At 41.7% G+C, this 17,292-nt stretch overlaps 1 protein-coding gene across 14 annotated transcripts in view; it reads right to left on the bottom strand.

The window, feature by feature from the left end:
* Positions 1–17,292, bottom strand: part of AGAP1 (ArfGAP with GTPase domain, ankyrin repeat and PH domain 1) — a 382,691-nt gene that overhangs the window by 39,753 nt on the left and 325,646 nt on the right. For 7 of the 14 annotated variants that reach the window (XM_055719301.1, XM_055719302.1, XM_027803018.2 and 4 more), the window contains 3 exons: positions 15,583–15,660; positions 6,525–6,679; positions 4,217–4,307 (listed from right to left, as the gene is read on the bottom strand). In XM_055719301.1, coding sequence (XP_055575276.1) covers positions 4,217–4,307; positions 6,525–6,679; positions 15,583–15,660 — 324 coding nt within the window. The remainder of the gene's footprint in view (positions 1–4,216; positions 4,308–6,524; positions 6,680–15,582; positions 15,661–17,292) is intronic. The other 7 variants (XM_055719303.1, XM_055719304.1, XM_055719298.1 and 4 more) reach the window with 1 other exon arrangement.

Here is a 17,292-nt window from a genome sequence, read left to right as displayed (position 1 = left end):
TTGGACAAGTGGCAGCATTCGATGGATTTTGGGAAAAAACTGACATGATGTCAATTAGGACATGTGCTTCTGCATGTGCACATGAAAAATTATTCTCAAAAGGATGTATGCTAGATGACAGAAGTCACTACCCACCAGTAATTAAGGCAAGATGTTGTAAACTACATGCTCAGGGTTGTCCCTGTTTGCAATTCACTGCTCCTGTCTGCACCTTCCTCTTGCCACATGTAGTTGAGCACTTTCAAAATCTCACGCCTGAAGATTTTTATCACCAATTTATACTAAAAAGAACCACCAGTCGTTAGTAAAGCTTAACTATTTAAGCTGTTTTTTTCTTATTTTTTTTTTCTCCCAAGAAGATGACAAAAAAATCAGCTCCCTTTTCCTGTTGATGCTAAGAGTAATTCTAAATTGGAGGATGCTCAGATTATTTACAAGCATGTAACAGACTCTTCTCCAGTATGCATGCATCTGGGATTTGATGGTAAAAAAAAAGAGCCCATTCAATGCAGCTACAGATGCTATAAAGCTGTTTTCCTCTCTTTGGCTTACTTACAATTTGTCAAACAAAATATGGGCTTTTTAACACCACTAAGTATATCCAGATTACAGTTTTCAGCTGTCCGTATTAAAGGTGCTTAGCTCTTTTCTTCTCCAAAACCCTCCCCCTCACTTTGACTTGCACCTCAGTCAGATTGATCATTTGAAGGTGAAACCTCTTGGACCAGTTCTTTTAGGAGAATAACCCCTCTCCGACGTCTCCTTCATCCCTTTGGACCCGAGGTGGCTGGTGAAAGGCTTTGCTATGCTAAATCCTCATGAGCTCAGCATGTGTAAGATAGCTCTGGGCTGAGCAGAGAAATCTTGAAAGGGAGGAGCAGAAGAGCCAGGGAAAGAAGAAGCAGGAGTGAAGGCCAAGTCTGAGCAGAAGAGAGAGAAAAGTTCATATCTTTCCCATTCTTTGAGGTTTTTTTTCTGTTCTGCATATAAAATTGAATCTTGTGCTGGCTATGGTAGGCTTGCCAGGGTCACTCAAATTATTACTTCAGTGTTTAGCTCTCAAATACAAAATACACCACAGTAAGTTATTAGACACCTGGACTGGAAAGCTCACGATGAGACACTCTGTCTTTAAGCCCTCCCTGTTTTCCTCTAGAACAGAAGACCTGACATTCCATGCTTTCCAGGTGTCTTGAAAGAGTGACTCACATTTACCCTCTCACCTGCTCTTTCAGTAGTAAGGCTCGGAGAGCTAAAATCCTTCAGGGGCAGAAATTCAGCTGCGTTTGCCTAAGCAATCAGACCATCTTCAGTCGCTTCTCCAGACCAAAGTCAGCACTGGGACTCCAATGCTTTGGGAAAAGGCAACATCAGTTTCCTTCTGAAACATGAAATGAGATCTTCTTGGGCAAAAACTCCAGCACCTAAGAGCACTTTGTCTCACTTCTTGCTCTGGGATGGGAACGTTAAATAAAAGGCTTTTGAAAAACTGAAGTCTGAGACCGCCAAAGGCCAGAAGGCTGGCAGCACACAGATGCTGCTGGTACTACTGCTGCTGATTAACATACAACAAGGCAGAAATTCCCTGGTGAAACAAAGTGCTGCGGTGAAGTGCTACAAAGACAAAGAGCTCTAGAAAGAGGAAGAATGAGACTTCTGAAGTGGAAGATTGATGGCTCTTGAATAGAGCTGAGGGACAGCAACATCTCATATTCCTTTGCTCCCAAACATCTGGCTTTGTGAAGATGCAAAATACGTAAGCTTTCCACAAGAGTGCTGGTGTTTGTAATGCTAAATGCTCCGGGGGTAAGGACTTGCCCAGGCAGGACAGAAAGGGAGAGAAGAAATTACAACAAAGTCTGGCAGAAAAAGCAGCAGACTGAGGTACACCTCATATCCATGTTTACATTTTAAGAAACATTGCTTTGGAAATATCTCAAATTTTTCAAAAGGAATGACAGCGGCCTTAGAATTAGGAAGGCCAAATGGCAAGGATAATCCAAGAGGATATAAATCATCACCAAGAATACAAACGAGGGGTTCCAGTTGAGATTCCAAAATCGCCCCCCCCCTCCAAGCTACACAACAGAGCATTAGGTGTTGCCAGAAAGGGCAGTCCCACCCTGCCCTGTCCCAGCAACATGTTCTTGGCACATCCCTCCTGCTGGCAACCATGCACACATGGCCAGCTTGATCCATGAAGCAATCTGGATCAAAACCAACCTGGCTGAAATGGAGGAAAAAAAAAGGAGGGGGGGGGGACACACGGAAGGGAATGTGCTGCTTACTTGCACAATCATCTTCCTGACTAAATATCTAGTTTGGCTGCATAAATACTGGGGTACGTGCACGTCTGGGGAGAGAAACATACACCTTGGGAATAGCGTGGGCTCTGGGCAGAGCTGAAATGGATCACGGATACATCAGAAGGACACAGGTGGGCGTGGGAAGTCGTCTGCAGTGAAGGGGTCGCAAGTCCCCCCTCTGCCTGGGTGACCAGTTAGCAGGGTCTAGGAAAATGCCACCCACAGCTGTACAGACAGACTGGAGCAGAAATCAGTAACACTGCCATCGTGGTCTGCTCACTGACAGCAGTGAGTACTTCAAATGAGCTAAATATACATCTAGGTCACTTGAAGACCCTGTCCTTCTCATATACAGCACAGCATCTTATATGCCTTTTACCTGAACTCTATCAAAGCTTTGGTGTAAATCTGAACATTGACCAGGTCAGTGTGGAAGAACACTAAAAAATAAAGAGTCGCTTTGGGCTGCGTATGTTAAAATACCAGCCAAACCAACATCTCCCCTTGTTTATCACATGCTGGATTACTAGCCAGTGGAATGTAAAGACCTTAATTTATCAATGTTGCTATTATTTCCCTCTGTTTGTGAGAAGACCCTGTGAGATTTCTCTTTGGGATCTCCCTCCAGCAGGTCAACAAGCTGTTTTGACAGCATCCCAGTCCTGGTGCTCAAAGCCTGTTCAGCCAGGGTTCACATCCCTGCGTGCTGAACCGCCGGGGACAGGGCAGCTGCCTTTGTTCTTGTTCCATGTCCTACAGACAGCATACGAATGTCTGACAGTTTACAAAAGAAGCACCTAAAACCAGTCTGTATGTGAAACGATTTTTCATGGTGCAGAAAAGTATTTTTTATTCTAAATGTCTGTTAATGTTCCAACCATCTTCCCCTTCAAGCCTTCTAAGGGTGAAGCAGGGGATAATAGGTTTGTTTGGTGGATGACCAAATCAACTGAATTGCTAACTATACAGGCAGCAAATTAGTCGTGCAAAAGCACTTGCACTTCTGTATGAATGTTTATTTTACAGTTAACTGGGATGTTAGAATGGCTTAGACCAGTAGTCAAAATCCTAAACAGCAAGTCTTTTTTTATTTTTTTTTAAAATTATACCTGAAGGAAAATAAATGACCATTTTTCCACTTTAAGCACATGTAAAAATCACAAGAAAAGTTCTGACTTTCCATTATCAAAGATATAAAAATGCACAAGTTCTTTTTCTGCTTCTACAACTAATTGCTTTAGAGCAAGACTATTTCCTTTTTGTGGCTTTGTTGCAAACCCCTGGAACTAAAGAGCACCAGAATAACGACCTTACCCAGGGTTAGTGAGGTGAACCACAGCTCAAAGTATTCTCAAGAACACTTTTCTGAACACTAAGTATATGTTTTAAAAAATAAAAAAAAAAAAGGAGGGGGGGGAAAGAAACACAAAGGGGAGAAAAAAAAAATTTCCAAATCGGTTTTCTAGTATCCAGATATAATGAGCACCGTCTTTGGTATCTTCTGACAAATAAAAAAACACAAAACAAAAATACACCAATCAAGCTCTACCTCTTTGAAAATATTACTATAGCACATGGGCAAAATATGAGGAAAATGCAAGTAACCGATATCAAACAGCAAACGACTTTTGCCTTTTCTTCAAAGGCAAATAAAGAAATGCTGACAATTAAAGTGGCAGGTGAAACAAGGGGAAAAGATCAGGATGCATCTGACACAGCATCTATTAAGTATAAATTAACATAAACTAAGTCTGATTAAGCAAACTCCATAATGAAGAAGAAAGATGCAAACAACATATGGGATGTAATACCAAAAAAGACATGGCAGGTGTTCAGCTAAGCCTTGGTCAAGCAGAAATCTTAGCCAAGGAGAAGAGGTCAATTTTCTGAAGTCCTGTGGCCGTACTTACTCTGTGCTTCACAGTCCACGCAGTGGGAATTGCCTCTGATGTTCCTTATGGACTGAAGGGCCATGGCTTCATTCTGACTCGTCAGGCGGGACTGTGTAGGTTTAAACAAATGCATAAACAACAAATAAGAACATAATAAAATTAGACATGACAACTGTTGACTGAACAAATGGCAAAACCTAAAGCTTAGAATTGCTAAGATTGAAGATTGAATGAATGTGATGAAGGAACCTCAAGTTCTGGTTTGCCTCTCAAGAAACAGTGATCCTTTGGCAACTCCAAGCACTGCAAGTCCATGCCTGTCAAGCAGAGACTCCACTTTTCTCCCAAGTTTCTGGACAGCTCGGGATTTCTCCCAGGGCTCTCTTCACCCTGTGCAGGAGCTCCCAGCATTTTGGGGTTTCCAGCCTTGATTCTAACAAGTGGGGAGACTGCACAGAAGAAAATTGAGCTTGAAAATGAACCCTGCTATTCACAAGAACAGTAGTCACAGCGTAGGTTTGCTTCTTGAGATAAATTAGATAAGAATATTATTTTATAAAATCAATTTCTTTTATTGATGTATATGCTTTGGTTAATGAAGACTAAGGGATGGTTTGCAAAAGCAGCTGAAACCCCTTTATCATCGAAAGGTCAGATTTAATCAGACAGCTCCCATTTAAATTCCCTCCATGATGACCTGCCAATGACCCCTACTTGGACCTGGAGAGGCTGGCATGACGTACAAGTAGTTCGGCTCTATCCAACTGAACTGACTTGTGGGCTCTCTAAGAAGAAAACCATCAGCTGGAGAAACTTCTGGACTCTTTGCAATGGACTGTTTTAAGCTGGATCAGAACCAGGTCTTAAGTACGGTCATGTGGAGATATGTCCTCCTGACCTGTCAACGGGCCACCTAACAAACCTGCCCAAGGAACTGCACTTTGCTATTCCAGCTAATTCTTCTGACATGTTTGAAACCTCAGTAATACTTTACCGAAAAAATAAAATACCTCTGAGCCACTTACCAGTTACTCTTTACCCTCATTTATGTGAGTGTTTTTATATAGGTGTTAGTGTAGAAATTTCGCTTTTTGTGTTCCCTTAACACATATATTAGAATGTGTAAACCCACGGGAGGCAAGAAAACACGTAAGCAGTGATTTTTCTCTATCTCAGAAATACATATTTGAAATAAATAATTTTTTTAAACAAAATGGGAAGTGGAAAATATGATAATGATGATGATAGCTACTGGTGTCTGATCTAGTCTGGTAGATCAGGGCAATGAAAGGCTGCATTAATTTGAAAATATGAGTCTCCTCCTTGCAATATAAAATCATTAAAGACAACTGACAGGGGGGTAATGTCTGAACTATCACTGCCCGTTTCTCCCCGTCGACTACCACGAACACCTTGCTCTCTAGCTGTGAAGAGTCTGCAGATGCAGAGACTCAAGAAGCAGAAGATCTCCTGCTCTTCCAAAAATGAGCAATGGCTGAAGAAGTTTCAGATTTAAACGTTTACTTTGACAGGAAAGCAGAACAAATTACTTCCGTCATCACATGAAAGCACTGCGAGGCAGAAGGCCTGTTCCTCTTAGGCCATGATCTTCTTCCCCCAAAAAGCTTTGATGAACTTTTTCGGGATTTGCTTTGTGTTACATTAGTTAAGGCAGAAAACCATAAAAAATTAATTCGGTGTAATTAAAGAAGAGGAAACTGCACATACGCTTTGGTTTCCATGATTTATATTAATTCATCATGGCAGAATCCCATGGCTGAACACTACTACGCACTTAAGGTTAAGCCAACCAGAATGTGTAGTTAGATTTTACCATGCAGGGGCTTTACTAGAGATTTGACTAGTAAAATGCTGGATTTGGGGTCTGCCAGCACTCTTCTCCGACACAGGCTTTTCCTAAGGGGCCTTCTTGCAGACCTCCAGCTTGACCAAACGTGAACCTGCAGCAGGGACTACACTGGTCACCGCTAGTGACTAGTAGCCCAGTGACCAACTTCCCCGTAGGAAGGGGCCATGACTTAGCCCCAGGTTTCAGCTAAAATTTTAAGAGCAATGCTGAAGGCAAGAAAGGTAATTCAGGAACCCCATTAATCCAATTGCTGTAAAAAATAAGCCGTACAACAGGCTACAGCACCAGCTGCCTTGAAATACCCGAGATACGCCTGCAGCTCTACTGCTCTGCCGTGTGCGTAATGCACGCGTGTCTCCAGGAGCACAGGTTTACAGTTCAGAGTTCTTGACTTTGCTTTCACCTTAGTGATCGTCCACCCGTTACTGATTTTCAGCATGACTCTGTGTGCCGTACCTTGTTCTTGCTGCTCTCACATGACTGTAAACTGGCCAAGATCTGACTCTCTATGGCTTGTACCCACGCGTCTCTTTCTTCGTATGTGGTAGCTTCAAAGTGCCAAGTCTGGCCGGTGAGAGAGACGATGATAAACTCAAAGTTTTCCTCTTGTTCTGAAAAAAACACATGCAATAGGAAGAAAAGATTAAGTTTCAGGATACCAATAGCTAGGCCTAAGCAATCCTGCTTGATGAGTATTTCTGCAATGTAACGAGCAAACGCAGCCCTGGACACCTGAGGTCTGAGGCTAGCTCCACCCAACTACCCTGCAGTTGCACAATGCATCTGAAAAAGACCTGCGGATCCGCTGCTTTTTCTCTCGAAATGTTACACAGATAAAGTACTGTTTCGGGTAAATATTCAGTTCCTGTGTGCATTTTTGAGTTTGGTATCGAACCCATACCTTTGTTGAACACAAAGTGGCTAACAAGCATCATTTAGATTTAAACCTGAGGTACTAAGAGCTACATAATGTACAAATCAAAGTGTGTTATAAAATAACTTAAAAAAGATGAATGGACTATAAAGAGCTGACAATACAGCAAATGTGCCAATTTACCCTCCTCCTTCCAGCAGTTTTTTACATGCACAGATACATTAAAAGCAGATGTGTACATTCTCTTGTCTACAGCAAAAATACACTGGGTTATAATACAGGATTAAAATCAGTTCAACCTATTCAACATTCACGTTCGACACAGGAGATGAGAAAATGATGTGAGAAGCTAGCAGAAAGGGTCAGTGAAATATCCTTAGGGCTACTAGAGTATAAGGACAAGTATTCAGGCCAGAGGACCGCAGCACATGAAAATACCGTCAGAACTGAAATAAATGGACACACACTCTTAACTACACATGGGACACCAACGTCAAATTAAAAAAATCAAGGAAGCTGAAAGAGAGCAAGTGAATTTCGGAAGGGCAGGCATGAAGCATGAAAGGGAAAGAACAATAGAGCACAAAGTTCTGGTGAACATCAGCCATAATGGGCTTTAGAAAGAGCATTTACATTCACTTGCCTGCTAATGACTTATTATATATTCAGAGCCATGGAACTCCTGTATTACCTTGTCATCCATAAGCATGGGAAGATAAGTGACAAATCTAGCACTAGCTTTAAAGAGAGGACTGCTGCTCACTGGCAGTCATTTTCTCAACTTGTGGGACAACTGGTTTTCTTTGATAAACTCCACGCTAGCAAGGCCAGTGCCTACACTGCTTTAATGATGCCTCAAAGAACAGCAGAAGGTTACTGTGTGCCTTGAAGTGAGAATAAACACGGAGATGAAGGTTATTTCCAGGTGCATGAGGGCACCTGAAACAGCAGTTTTACTGAAAAAAGTGTGTGGGATAAATGGGAAAAGCAAGCTAAGAGAAATGATGCAACAGCTGCTTTTCCGTTTTAGCAACACTGTGTTAGAACCCAACAGGTAGAATCATTATCCAAAATGGTATGAATAAATCATGGCAGACCCCACATTTATCACACAAAGCTTTCAAGAGTTTATGAGGAAAATGTAGGAGGAACTACTCAACAGCAAAGGAAGTTACGTTCAGTCCTGCGCGCCGTCTCCTGTAGGACAGCACAGTTATGGTCTTCTTCCATAGAAGTGGTACAGCATGTGGTCAGTGGGGGCAGGTACAGGCATTGCAGTTATGCACACGTTGATGAAAACAGGAATGACAGTGAAGGAAGAGAACATGAAAAACTGAATCCCACCTGAAGCAGCCCCCTGCAGAGTCCCGTTTAGGAAATTCATCATTTTTAGGCCTTTCAATGGTTCTTAAGTGATAAAACTCTGTACGCCTGAAGGCTTACTAAAGCAGGATTTCCAGATGCTGGTCGCTGCATGTTCAGAACAGCCTCCTGCATAAGTGATGCAGTGCAGGCGGTACTGAGGCACGCGTATCGTCACGGCAGGGATCCCGCAGTATGCAGCAACAGAAAGACCCTTTCCAGCCTCACTCCATTTTCTGCTCCTCATGCCCTTCCCCCTCAGCCCTTCCCTTCTCTGCTCGCAGCTCCGCGCCAGGCAGCATCGTATTTGCCCCGCACCTCTCTCCCCTGCCTACACACCATACCACTTCTATGTAAGCCAAAGGTTTGGTATAAGCTGAAGGAGCCGTCTACTAGGGAAAACAGTGATTTTGTCACCTCCAATTAAAAATTCCCAATGCCACCTTTTTAAACAGGGAGGAGGCCCTGTAGGGATGCAAAAGCACAGAAGAGGACGAGAGGAGACTTCTCCAGCATGCTGGCAGGGCTGACTTCTCAATGCATAACAAGAACAGACAGTATGTAACTAACACTCAACAAGTCTATATGGTGTATCTTTAGAGAGTCTCTCCTACTGCGCCAGTTCATTCCAGCATTTAAGTACCAGGTGACTTTCCAGCATTACAATTCCAGACCTTAAAAAAAAGTATAGGCAATCAAGCTGCAGCACCACTGAATTCTCCTATCCTCTTTGCCAATAATCCTGATCACGTACATGGAGCTGGTTTGCCCAAGAAGGGCCATGAGAAATAGACTCTGCAATTCAGGCAACGTACCATCTAAAAGCGAGGTTGCAATACTGTCCTCGCAGCAGTACTTCTGCAAGCTTTGCTTTCCAGAGTTGCTGCACAAAGTTATTCCCCTGCTATGGAGACCTATGGCAGAAGACACAAACCCAGCTATTCAGTCGACTGGATTGCAATTCAGGAAACACCTCCAGCCATTTCCCATGGTCGCTCTTTTATACGCCAAGTCTTCTTTCCCCAAAGGAGAGGCTCCCTTGTTTCATCTCCTGACCTTTTCTGCTGTGACCAGCTGACACTGTGACAAAAGCTGTAAAGACCTTACACAGCCTTTGTGGCTCTGGTTCACAAAGTCCACGTAACACACTGGCGAGTTTGTCCCCGTACAGCCCCACCATGGGTTACAAGGGCCGCAGCATGTTTTCAGGCTGGGCTGGAAGGACATTTTGACTTCAGCAGTAAGTGAGCTGCAAACTTGGTCACTGCTGATGATACATTAAGAACATACAAGCTTTCACTCTCTGATATCCACTGAAGCTTCAGGTCTACTCCCTAAAAAGCTCAGATGAAAAGCAACTGTGCCAGTTGAAGATGCATTCAATAATATGCTTTCTGCTTAAATACACTGAAATTTTTTTTTTTTGCAAGCACAATTGTGAAACAAAGCGGCAGTGCCTGCTTCACATTAACCCACAGGACAATGCCTAGAAAAGACAAGTAGCAAATGGGTATCTCCCTAACCAGCACATACACCAACAGGAAAATTCAGGTGGCAGAATGAAATTGTTCACTTTTACTCTTCAGTAAAATTATAGGTTGTGCTATTTAAATCCCTGTGAGCCCAATCACAAAATTTTATTAAACAGTTTTCCATGTTTAACAGTTATTCATAGAAAGGTCCACTATAATAGTATTTTAGCACCATCAACCTGTCGAAATCAACCTGCCCAATTACTCCAAACTACATTAATAACACTGGATATTACACTAATTGTGTCCAGTTTCTATGCAGACGAGGTCCCGTGGGGCTAATTTTGCATCCTCAGGGGCAAGCAACTCAGCCATCAACCTGATTTCACTAGGAATCCCTCCTCATTACACAAGTCCAGGCTGTCAAACTTTTTTTTTTTTTAAAAGGTTAATGGGCCAATCAGTCATCAATTATTTCCTGGAAGGCCAGCAGACAAAGGGTTAAAGTGCAAAGAATGGCTGCAACTGATTTCCATTTGGAAGTTATCATCAACAGGAGATGTCTAAAATGCTGCTGCTGTTGTTTGTTTTGCTTTTTTTAAAGTGGGAAGGAGTGGCTAGGATGGGAAATGAGCTGAAACTGTAAGATTATGATGATATGGAACCTACAGCATACGAGTTTGGTTTTTTTCTTAAATGGAAGTGGGCATGCAATCAGTGAATTTTGGGAAAACCACCACACCATCATACCCATCACACCACTTCCAAGAAGCTACATGGTACCATGGTTTATGTTGCACATACTGTTTTTGCCATTATCTTCTCATAGTAAAGTTACTGCATTTAACTCAAGTTAACATCTATTTTGCTCTGCCAAAAGGCAGACATTGCTACAGCCCACCCACTTATGGAAAAAAAGATATACAATTTCTTAGAAGCAAAGGATTGTGCAAGGGAAAACAAACATTTAGGCATGGTCTCACTGCATTCCTGTACCGATGCCTGTGTTTATTGTATTGTAACAAGATTAGATTTAGAAAACCACACTGAAAATAACTACAGGATGCAATTAGTCTGTAACTTGTTCCAGAGAACTCAATTTTAAGTCTGCTAAAATGTAGGGAAAACACATCTCCAGAAGCAGTTACACCTCCTGGTATCCCCTAAGAGCAGTTCTAAATGGTATGCATGTGTCAGTTTGTTCACGACTTCCACTTGCCACACCTTTTATTCGCAATATTAGGAACTGCATTAAATAGCCACCGACACCTTGCACCAGTGATGGGTAACCACAAGCACAGTTTGAAATCAATGGAAGACAAGGGCTCCTTTCCGCCAGGCACTCTACAGTCAGAAATTCCACCCATCCCAAAAGCTTGCTTTTAAGCAAAAAAATATTTCTGTTTTTTCACGGATACAAAACAGAGACTTGCCAGGCTTAGAGCATTTCTCACTGGCTCACACAAACATTTTGCCAGAATCAGAAATAAAACTAGATCTTCTAGCTTCTGAGCCAACCAGCCTCTTTCACTAGGTGACGCATTGTGCATTTGCATCTCTGCCCAATGTAGTCATCATCAGAGGATCCTGGTGCTGCTGCTAATTAACAGTAACTCACCGTGCACGTCTGGCGGATGATACCACTCAGGCAGGAAACACTTTCCAGAAACAAGAAGTCAAGTGCACAACCAAAAGATTCTCAATGGCGTATTTCAAACAGCCATGAAGCATCTTCAAGAGCTGAGGTTACAGCCTGAAACCCAGTCAAGCCTGCCTCAAGTAACGCTGAGACCTATTTAAACTCCCTTTCTATCACACCCGCCTCCCTCTCTCAAAAATTGCGTCCACTCAAGCACCCTTCCTTAATAACCCTTCATCTTCTCAAAAGGGTGAGAATGAAGAGCTGCCGAGGTGTCCTAGCAATCAACATTAGATGCTTGCAATATACGATTTGTTTACAACAAAGGCACGTGTTATTTACACGCTATAGAATGTTAACTATCATTACCTTTTGCCACTCGGTGTAAATTATCCCGGTAACTTGGAAGACAAGTATGTTTATTAGCAGCTTCAATTAAGGAAATATTTGTGCCATGTCCCACTGGGCATGACTATGCTAATACTTCTCTCCCCTTTCCAAACCCAGTGTCTAAATCTAATTAGTTTTGAAAATCAACCCTATCAGGACAATATAGCTCTGCTATCGGTCGCCCACAGCTCTTGATAAAGGTTGTGTTCCACTGGAAGAATTTTTCAGCAGTATTGTTTTATATCGCTCCCTGTGAGTGACAAACTGGTGATGAAAGGCGGGTTTCTAGCTCAAGGGACCAAGCCCCCCTGCCATATGTACTTGTTGTTCTATTTGGATGCCAAAGCGACATGGATTGAAGAAATCCATGAAGTAATCTTAAAATTCAGTTCATACAGTACGTGAGCCTACACTTACATTAGGTGTTTCCTAACACATTTCAAGCCCGTGGTTTAGTTTTTAAATGATACGTGTTTCAAAGCTGAAAAACTTGCTTAACCGAGAGGTGCTGCGAAGCCGCGTCTGCTGGGCAGAGCTGATCTCGGGTGCTCTGAATAGCCTCCCCCTCCGTCTGCCACCGTCAGCAAAAGCGAACTTTCTGCAGAGGCACGGCACCACGGGATCTCTAACTTTTAAACAAAAGGTAGTTTGGGACTTAATGATTATGCGAAACCAAAATTTTCCGTGAAAGCCTGGCAACTCTGACGCCGCACTCAACATGTCACATACGTAACCATGAAGAGTGGAAACATGAGGATTTAATATCTTTATGCATGTTAAACCATAGCATGCAAAGCACAGCCATTTAATGTCATAACGATACTCCTCTGTGCGGCCAAATCTGCTGATACAGGAAAAATAATTCTGTATTTTAATAATACTGCTACGATACGTGCTACAAGTGACTTTAGCTTGTCTTAAAACCTGAGCGGGGTCTGTTTGAAGTTTAACACACTGATACTGCACACTTTTCCCCTATAGAATCAAAGGATTGCTTAAAGCTTGGCCACCTGCAATAAGAAGCAGGTGGGACTTCTTCATTTGCTGGTGGATCCCTATAGAAAAAAACTAGAATCTGAAAACTAAGAGTTTTAGGCAAGCTCTAAAATTAAAGACATGCAATCATACAAAACTGATGAAGGAGCAGCCAAGGACATAGCTTGCAATGCCCCGCTTCTCTCTGCCCTCAGATGTTAAGAGCCCTGCAGGTGTGGGCTTACACCCAGCCGCCTTGGTGAAAATCCTACCCTTCCTCACCCCTGTGCGATGGCGACAGACCCATCAGTAACGCAGTATCTTTGCTACCAAATAGCCAAGAGAGAGGAGCCACGTTCAGGGAGGACTCAGCTTTGCAGGGTGTACAGCCAAAGGTGACCCTGTGTGAGTGTAAGAGACCCACCATGCTGGGGACCATCCCTGTACCTGCTTCTGCCAAGCATCCTCAAAACAGTTGCAGCACCTGAGCTGCAGATTTCTCCATCTCAATCAGAGATTTTGCTACCTAGAAGCATACAGAAGACCTAAAAATAAAAGGTTGGGTGTTAAAAATTATTGGAGAGGCTACCTGCTAGATCAAGCCTTAAAAAAAGGGACCGTAGAGGATGGAAATATTTTTTTGGTTTGTAAAAAGGCGTAAGGGCAATTGATCGAGCATGCACTGAAGGCCAAAGCAGATTTGTTATTCTGGACTGCCATTTCCTATCATCGTTCTCTTTTTTGAAGGCATAATTATCTAAACATGTGGCTTTTAATACACTACAATGCTTATTAACTCAACATTTGCATGCCTCACCGTTCTGGCTCTCACACCAAGGCTTAGGGTACCAGCTCAAAGATGCGAAGCTACGGAAAATATTGAACATTCAGTTTTTAGCAGGGCTAATATTTCCAAAAAAAGATGCATTTGCATCACTTCAGAATTTGGCTTTGATGTTACATCTCAAAACTCTTTGGACCATGGCCAGCAGGAACATGTTCCCATATGCTTATCCAAGGTGCCTTTGATACTTAGTTTGATCAGTAAGATAAAAGATTTCTCAAACTAGACAGAACCTAAAAAAATTTAAATCTTTATGTGTAGAACACAAGGGAATTCTTTACACTTGTTTCCCTGTTGCAGTTTAGGAACAGGTAGATATGAAATCGCAAGCTTCTCAAGCAGTAAACCTGTAACAACAAACATGCGCGCACAATGATTAGAAGAAAAATCTGGCCAGGGGATAAAAAACAGCAAATACATAGAAAATGACAAATCATTAAAAAGTATCTAGTTAGTTTCCTATTAAGTGGAACACCCCCAAACATTAGTATCTGACAGCCATTTTCTCTCATTTCATATTTTGCACTTCATTCTCAAAAAGATAACAAAAGGATCAAAATAGACAGTTTTGCGACTGTTGCTCTGTAAGGTAATAATTTTACATTTACACTGAGAAATAAAACAGAATTATAATTAAAAAAAAGAGCTTCCTTAACAAGCTGCAGTAAAATCACACTTTTGTTTCCTACGTACACTTTGTTTGGCAGCAAGAGCAAGGCTTCCGACAGCAATACAGCAGTAATTGTGCAAAAAAAGGACGGTGATATAAATCACCAAAGGTTAATGATCAGGATGTGAACAGAGGGACTTGTTTACAGAAATAGCATGCAATTTAAAATTTACAAGAGATTTAATGCCACCGCTTGGCAATCACTAAAATCAACAGCCCAGAAAACAGTGACATTAAGAAAAATATTACAGTTATAATCATTCCAAAATAAGTCAATTAGTGTTAGGGCATGCGCTTGCGATTACTTGACCCATTTGGTTCGCACTTAAGTGAAGAAAAAAAAATTCCCCCTCCCTTATACTGAGATTACTGAGTTGTGACCTATTTTGCATTCCCTATTTCTTACACCATCCCTCTTACATGTTGTTGGAGATGGTGGTGGAGGATTGTGGTTTATTTCCCCCCCCCCTCCTCCTTGCCTGGCTTCCAAGTAATTCTGACCTTTGACATTTGTAATAATAATAAAAAAAAAAAAAAGAAAAAAAAAAGAAGGAAGTTTATAATTGTGTTGTTCAAATGAAGGTGAAGGGAGGGGGGAAATATAAAATTCAATGTGCTATTATACAAAAGCCATGACGGCTGTCTTTGGTGGAAAAAAAGCAATGTAAGTCAATTTGTGAACTTTGGCACCAGGTGACCTTTAGAAATACAACAATATACAGAATTTACAAGCAAGAGTAGCACATGCAAATGACCCGGCACTGTCTCGCCTTTGGATTAGAGCTGCAAAGAGCATTATGGAGAAGGCTTGCACAAAACAAATTAAGACTGTTACTTAAATGTCACGGCACACTATTGTATTTGGCTACAGATCATTACACCTGATACTAACACTTTTAAAAACTGTAATAACTTGGGAAATATTACACTGAGTGCCCACATGTAGAAAGGGAAAATATATATATATATATAAAAAAATAAATAAAAGAAGAAAATGGGTTCCTGAAGTAATTTAAACATCACCACTCCACGACTAGAGGGAAAGGTCAAAATTTAAGTAAGCTGAAAGGAACATGAATGGCAAAATAAAACGCACAAACAAAAAGATGAAAAGACCAACCGGAATGACTCTGCAAACACAAGATGAAAGCACGCATGCTTTGGGCAAATTTGATTTCCATGCCCGCACTGGGTAAGGGGGAGACGCAAGGAAGACAATTTTTGGAAAAGTGGGTTAAAAAAAGGGGTAAGAGACGAGGTGTTCATCTAAAACGGGTGGGTTTGTTACCTTCAGTGTTGGTGCTGCTGCTGCTGTATATATTTCGCAGGCTACCAACACGGTTTAGTTTCCAAGCTTTGCGTTTGGCTGCGTCCAGAGAGCAGAAGGGGAAGAGAAAAAAAAAAAGAGAATAAAAATAAAGAAAAAGGAGGACAAAATAAATGAAAAAGGGGAGAAAAGAAACATCAAAATAGCATGTGAAGTAAAATACAAGCACAAGCCTGTTAACACGTGAAGAGCTACACACAGAAAATGCACACAGGACTATACAGCCTCTCCAATCCACGGATGATACGGAAAGCCTCTTATCGAGAGTGATTTCTTAAGTCTCTACAACATGACGCGATTTGACAAGATTAAATGGATCTGCGATTGGAATAGACAAAAACAGACCACTAGAAATAAAGAAATGCAGGAAGTATTTGTACAGAGGATACACGACTAGACAAAACAGCTACTGTAAAATACAATTTAATTAGCAAGAAAACACAGCCAGACAAGAGCTCCTTTTCCTCCAAAAGCCAGTATTGATCACTTGATGCCTGTCGATCACCTTTAAAACGCCTTTAAACCACCTTTTTACATCATCACCTTTAAAAGTTGAGGTGATGATGTAATGGCCTTAAATCCTCATATCAACAAAGCATGTTATTTGCAGCATTGAGCTTAGAAGCATTACTCTATTTTGAAGAGTGTCAAGTAGACATTGATGCAATTGATGTTTGTGGTCCTCCCTTCCTCCACCAGGAAAATCTCTGCAAACCCGAAGTATTTATTTGAAAAGTAAAAAATCAAATCAAATCAAATCTATATTCTTTATATAAAAGGCAACACCCTTGCTTTATTAGAATCACCCCAAACTTTGAGATTCTCTAAGTTTCCAGCTGCTGTTTTACAATTAGCAGAAAATACTGCTCAAAAGCACTCACTCCATTCCTGTGCTCATTAGGAGAGCACATTTTCACGTTCTTTAAAATCGACATGTTTTGCCTCAAGAGTGAATTCACAGCATGAGAAGTACGTTCAATCAACAATATGTTTAACCTGAGTTTCACCAGAGAGGAACCATACGAAACATCTGAGTACATCATGACACTGCGGGCACCTCGCAGTGACTAAAGTAACAGAGGTGTCCCCTATTCCCCACCCATGGACATCCCCACGCCTGAGGGAACCCTATATCTGCTGAAAGTGGTATCTCTATAGGCTTTCCAGCCACCACATGAGCTTACCTAATCAAGAAATAATGATGCAGCACTGCTTAGCATGCAACCACTTTGTAAAATGTGCTTTACAGGAGCAGAGAAGAAATCACTGGGGTTGGTGACAAGTGGAAGAACATGCAGATCTCCTTCTAAGCCACCTTTCTCAGCAGGCCACCCAGACCTCCTGCTCAGAGACAGTGGAGGACTCTGAGTTTGAGTGTGAGACTTCTCAAAAGGACAGCATCATTTACATTAATTACCAGTAATTTCCAAGATGTGTTTGAAAACGGACGTGTCTTCCACTCCCACTCAGCTCACAGTCTGTTATGAAGAACATATCTTCTTAATGGAATATCTCAGGATATTCTAAATCTGGAGTATGACCATTCTCCCCCACCCCACAGAAGCTCCTCACCCTTTAGGATGACGTGAATATTGCAAAACACAGGATTTTAAATGTGATACATTTAAATTTTAAATGTGATACAAGAATTTAAAAATTTTCTTTCTATAT

Source organism: Falco cherrug, chromosome 8, assembly GCF_023634085.1.
Source record: "Falco cherrug isolate bFalChe1 chromosome 8, bFalChe1.pri, whole genome shotgun sequence".
In the NCBI taxonomy this organism is placed as follows: domain Eukaryota; kingdom Metazoa; phylum Chordata; class Aves; order Falconiformes; family Falconidae; genus Falco; species Falco cherrug.
Note: the sequence above shows the minus strand (reverse complement) of the source record. Positions and strands in the feature narration are given on the sequence as shown.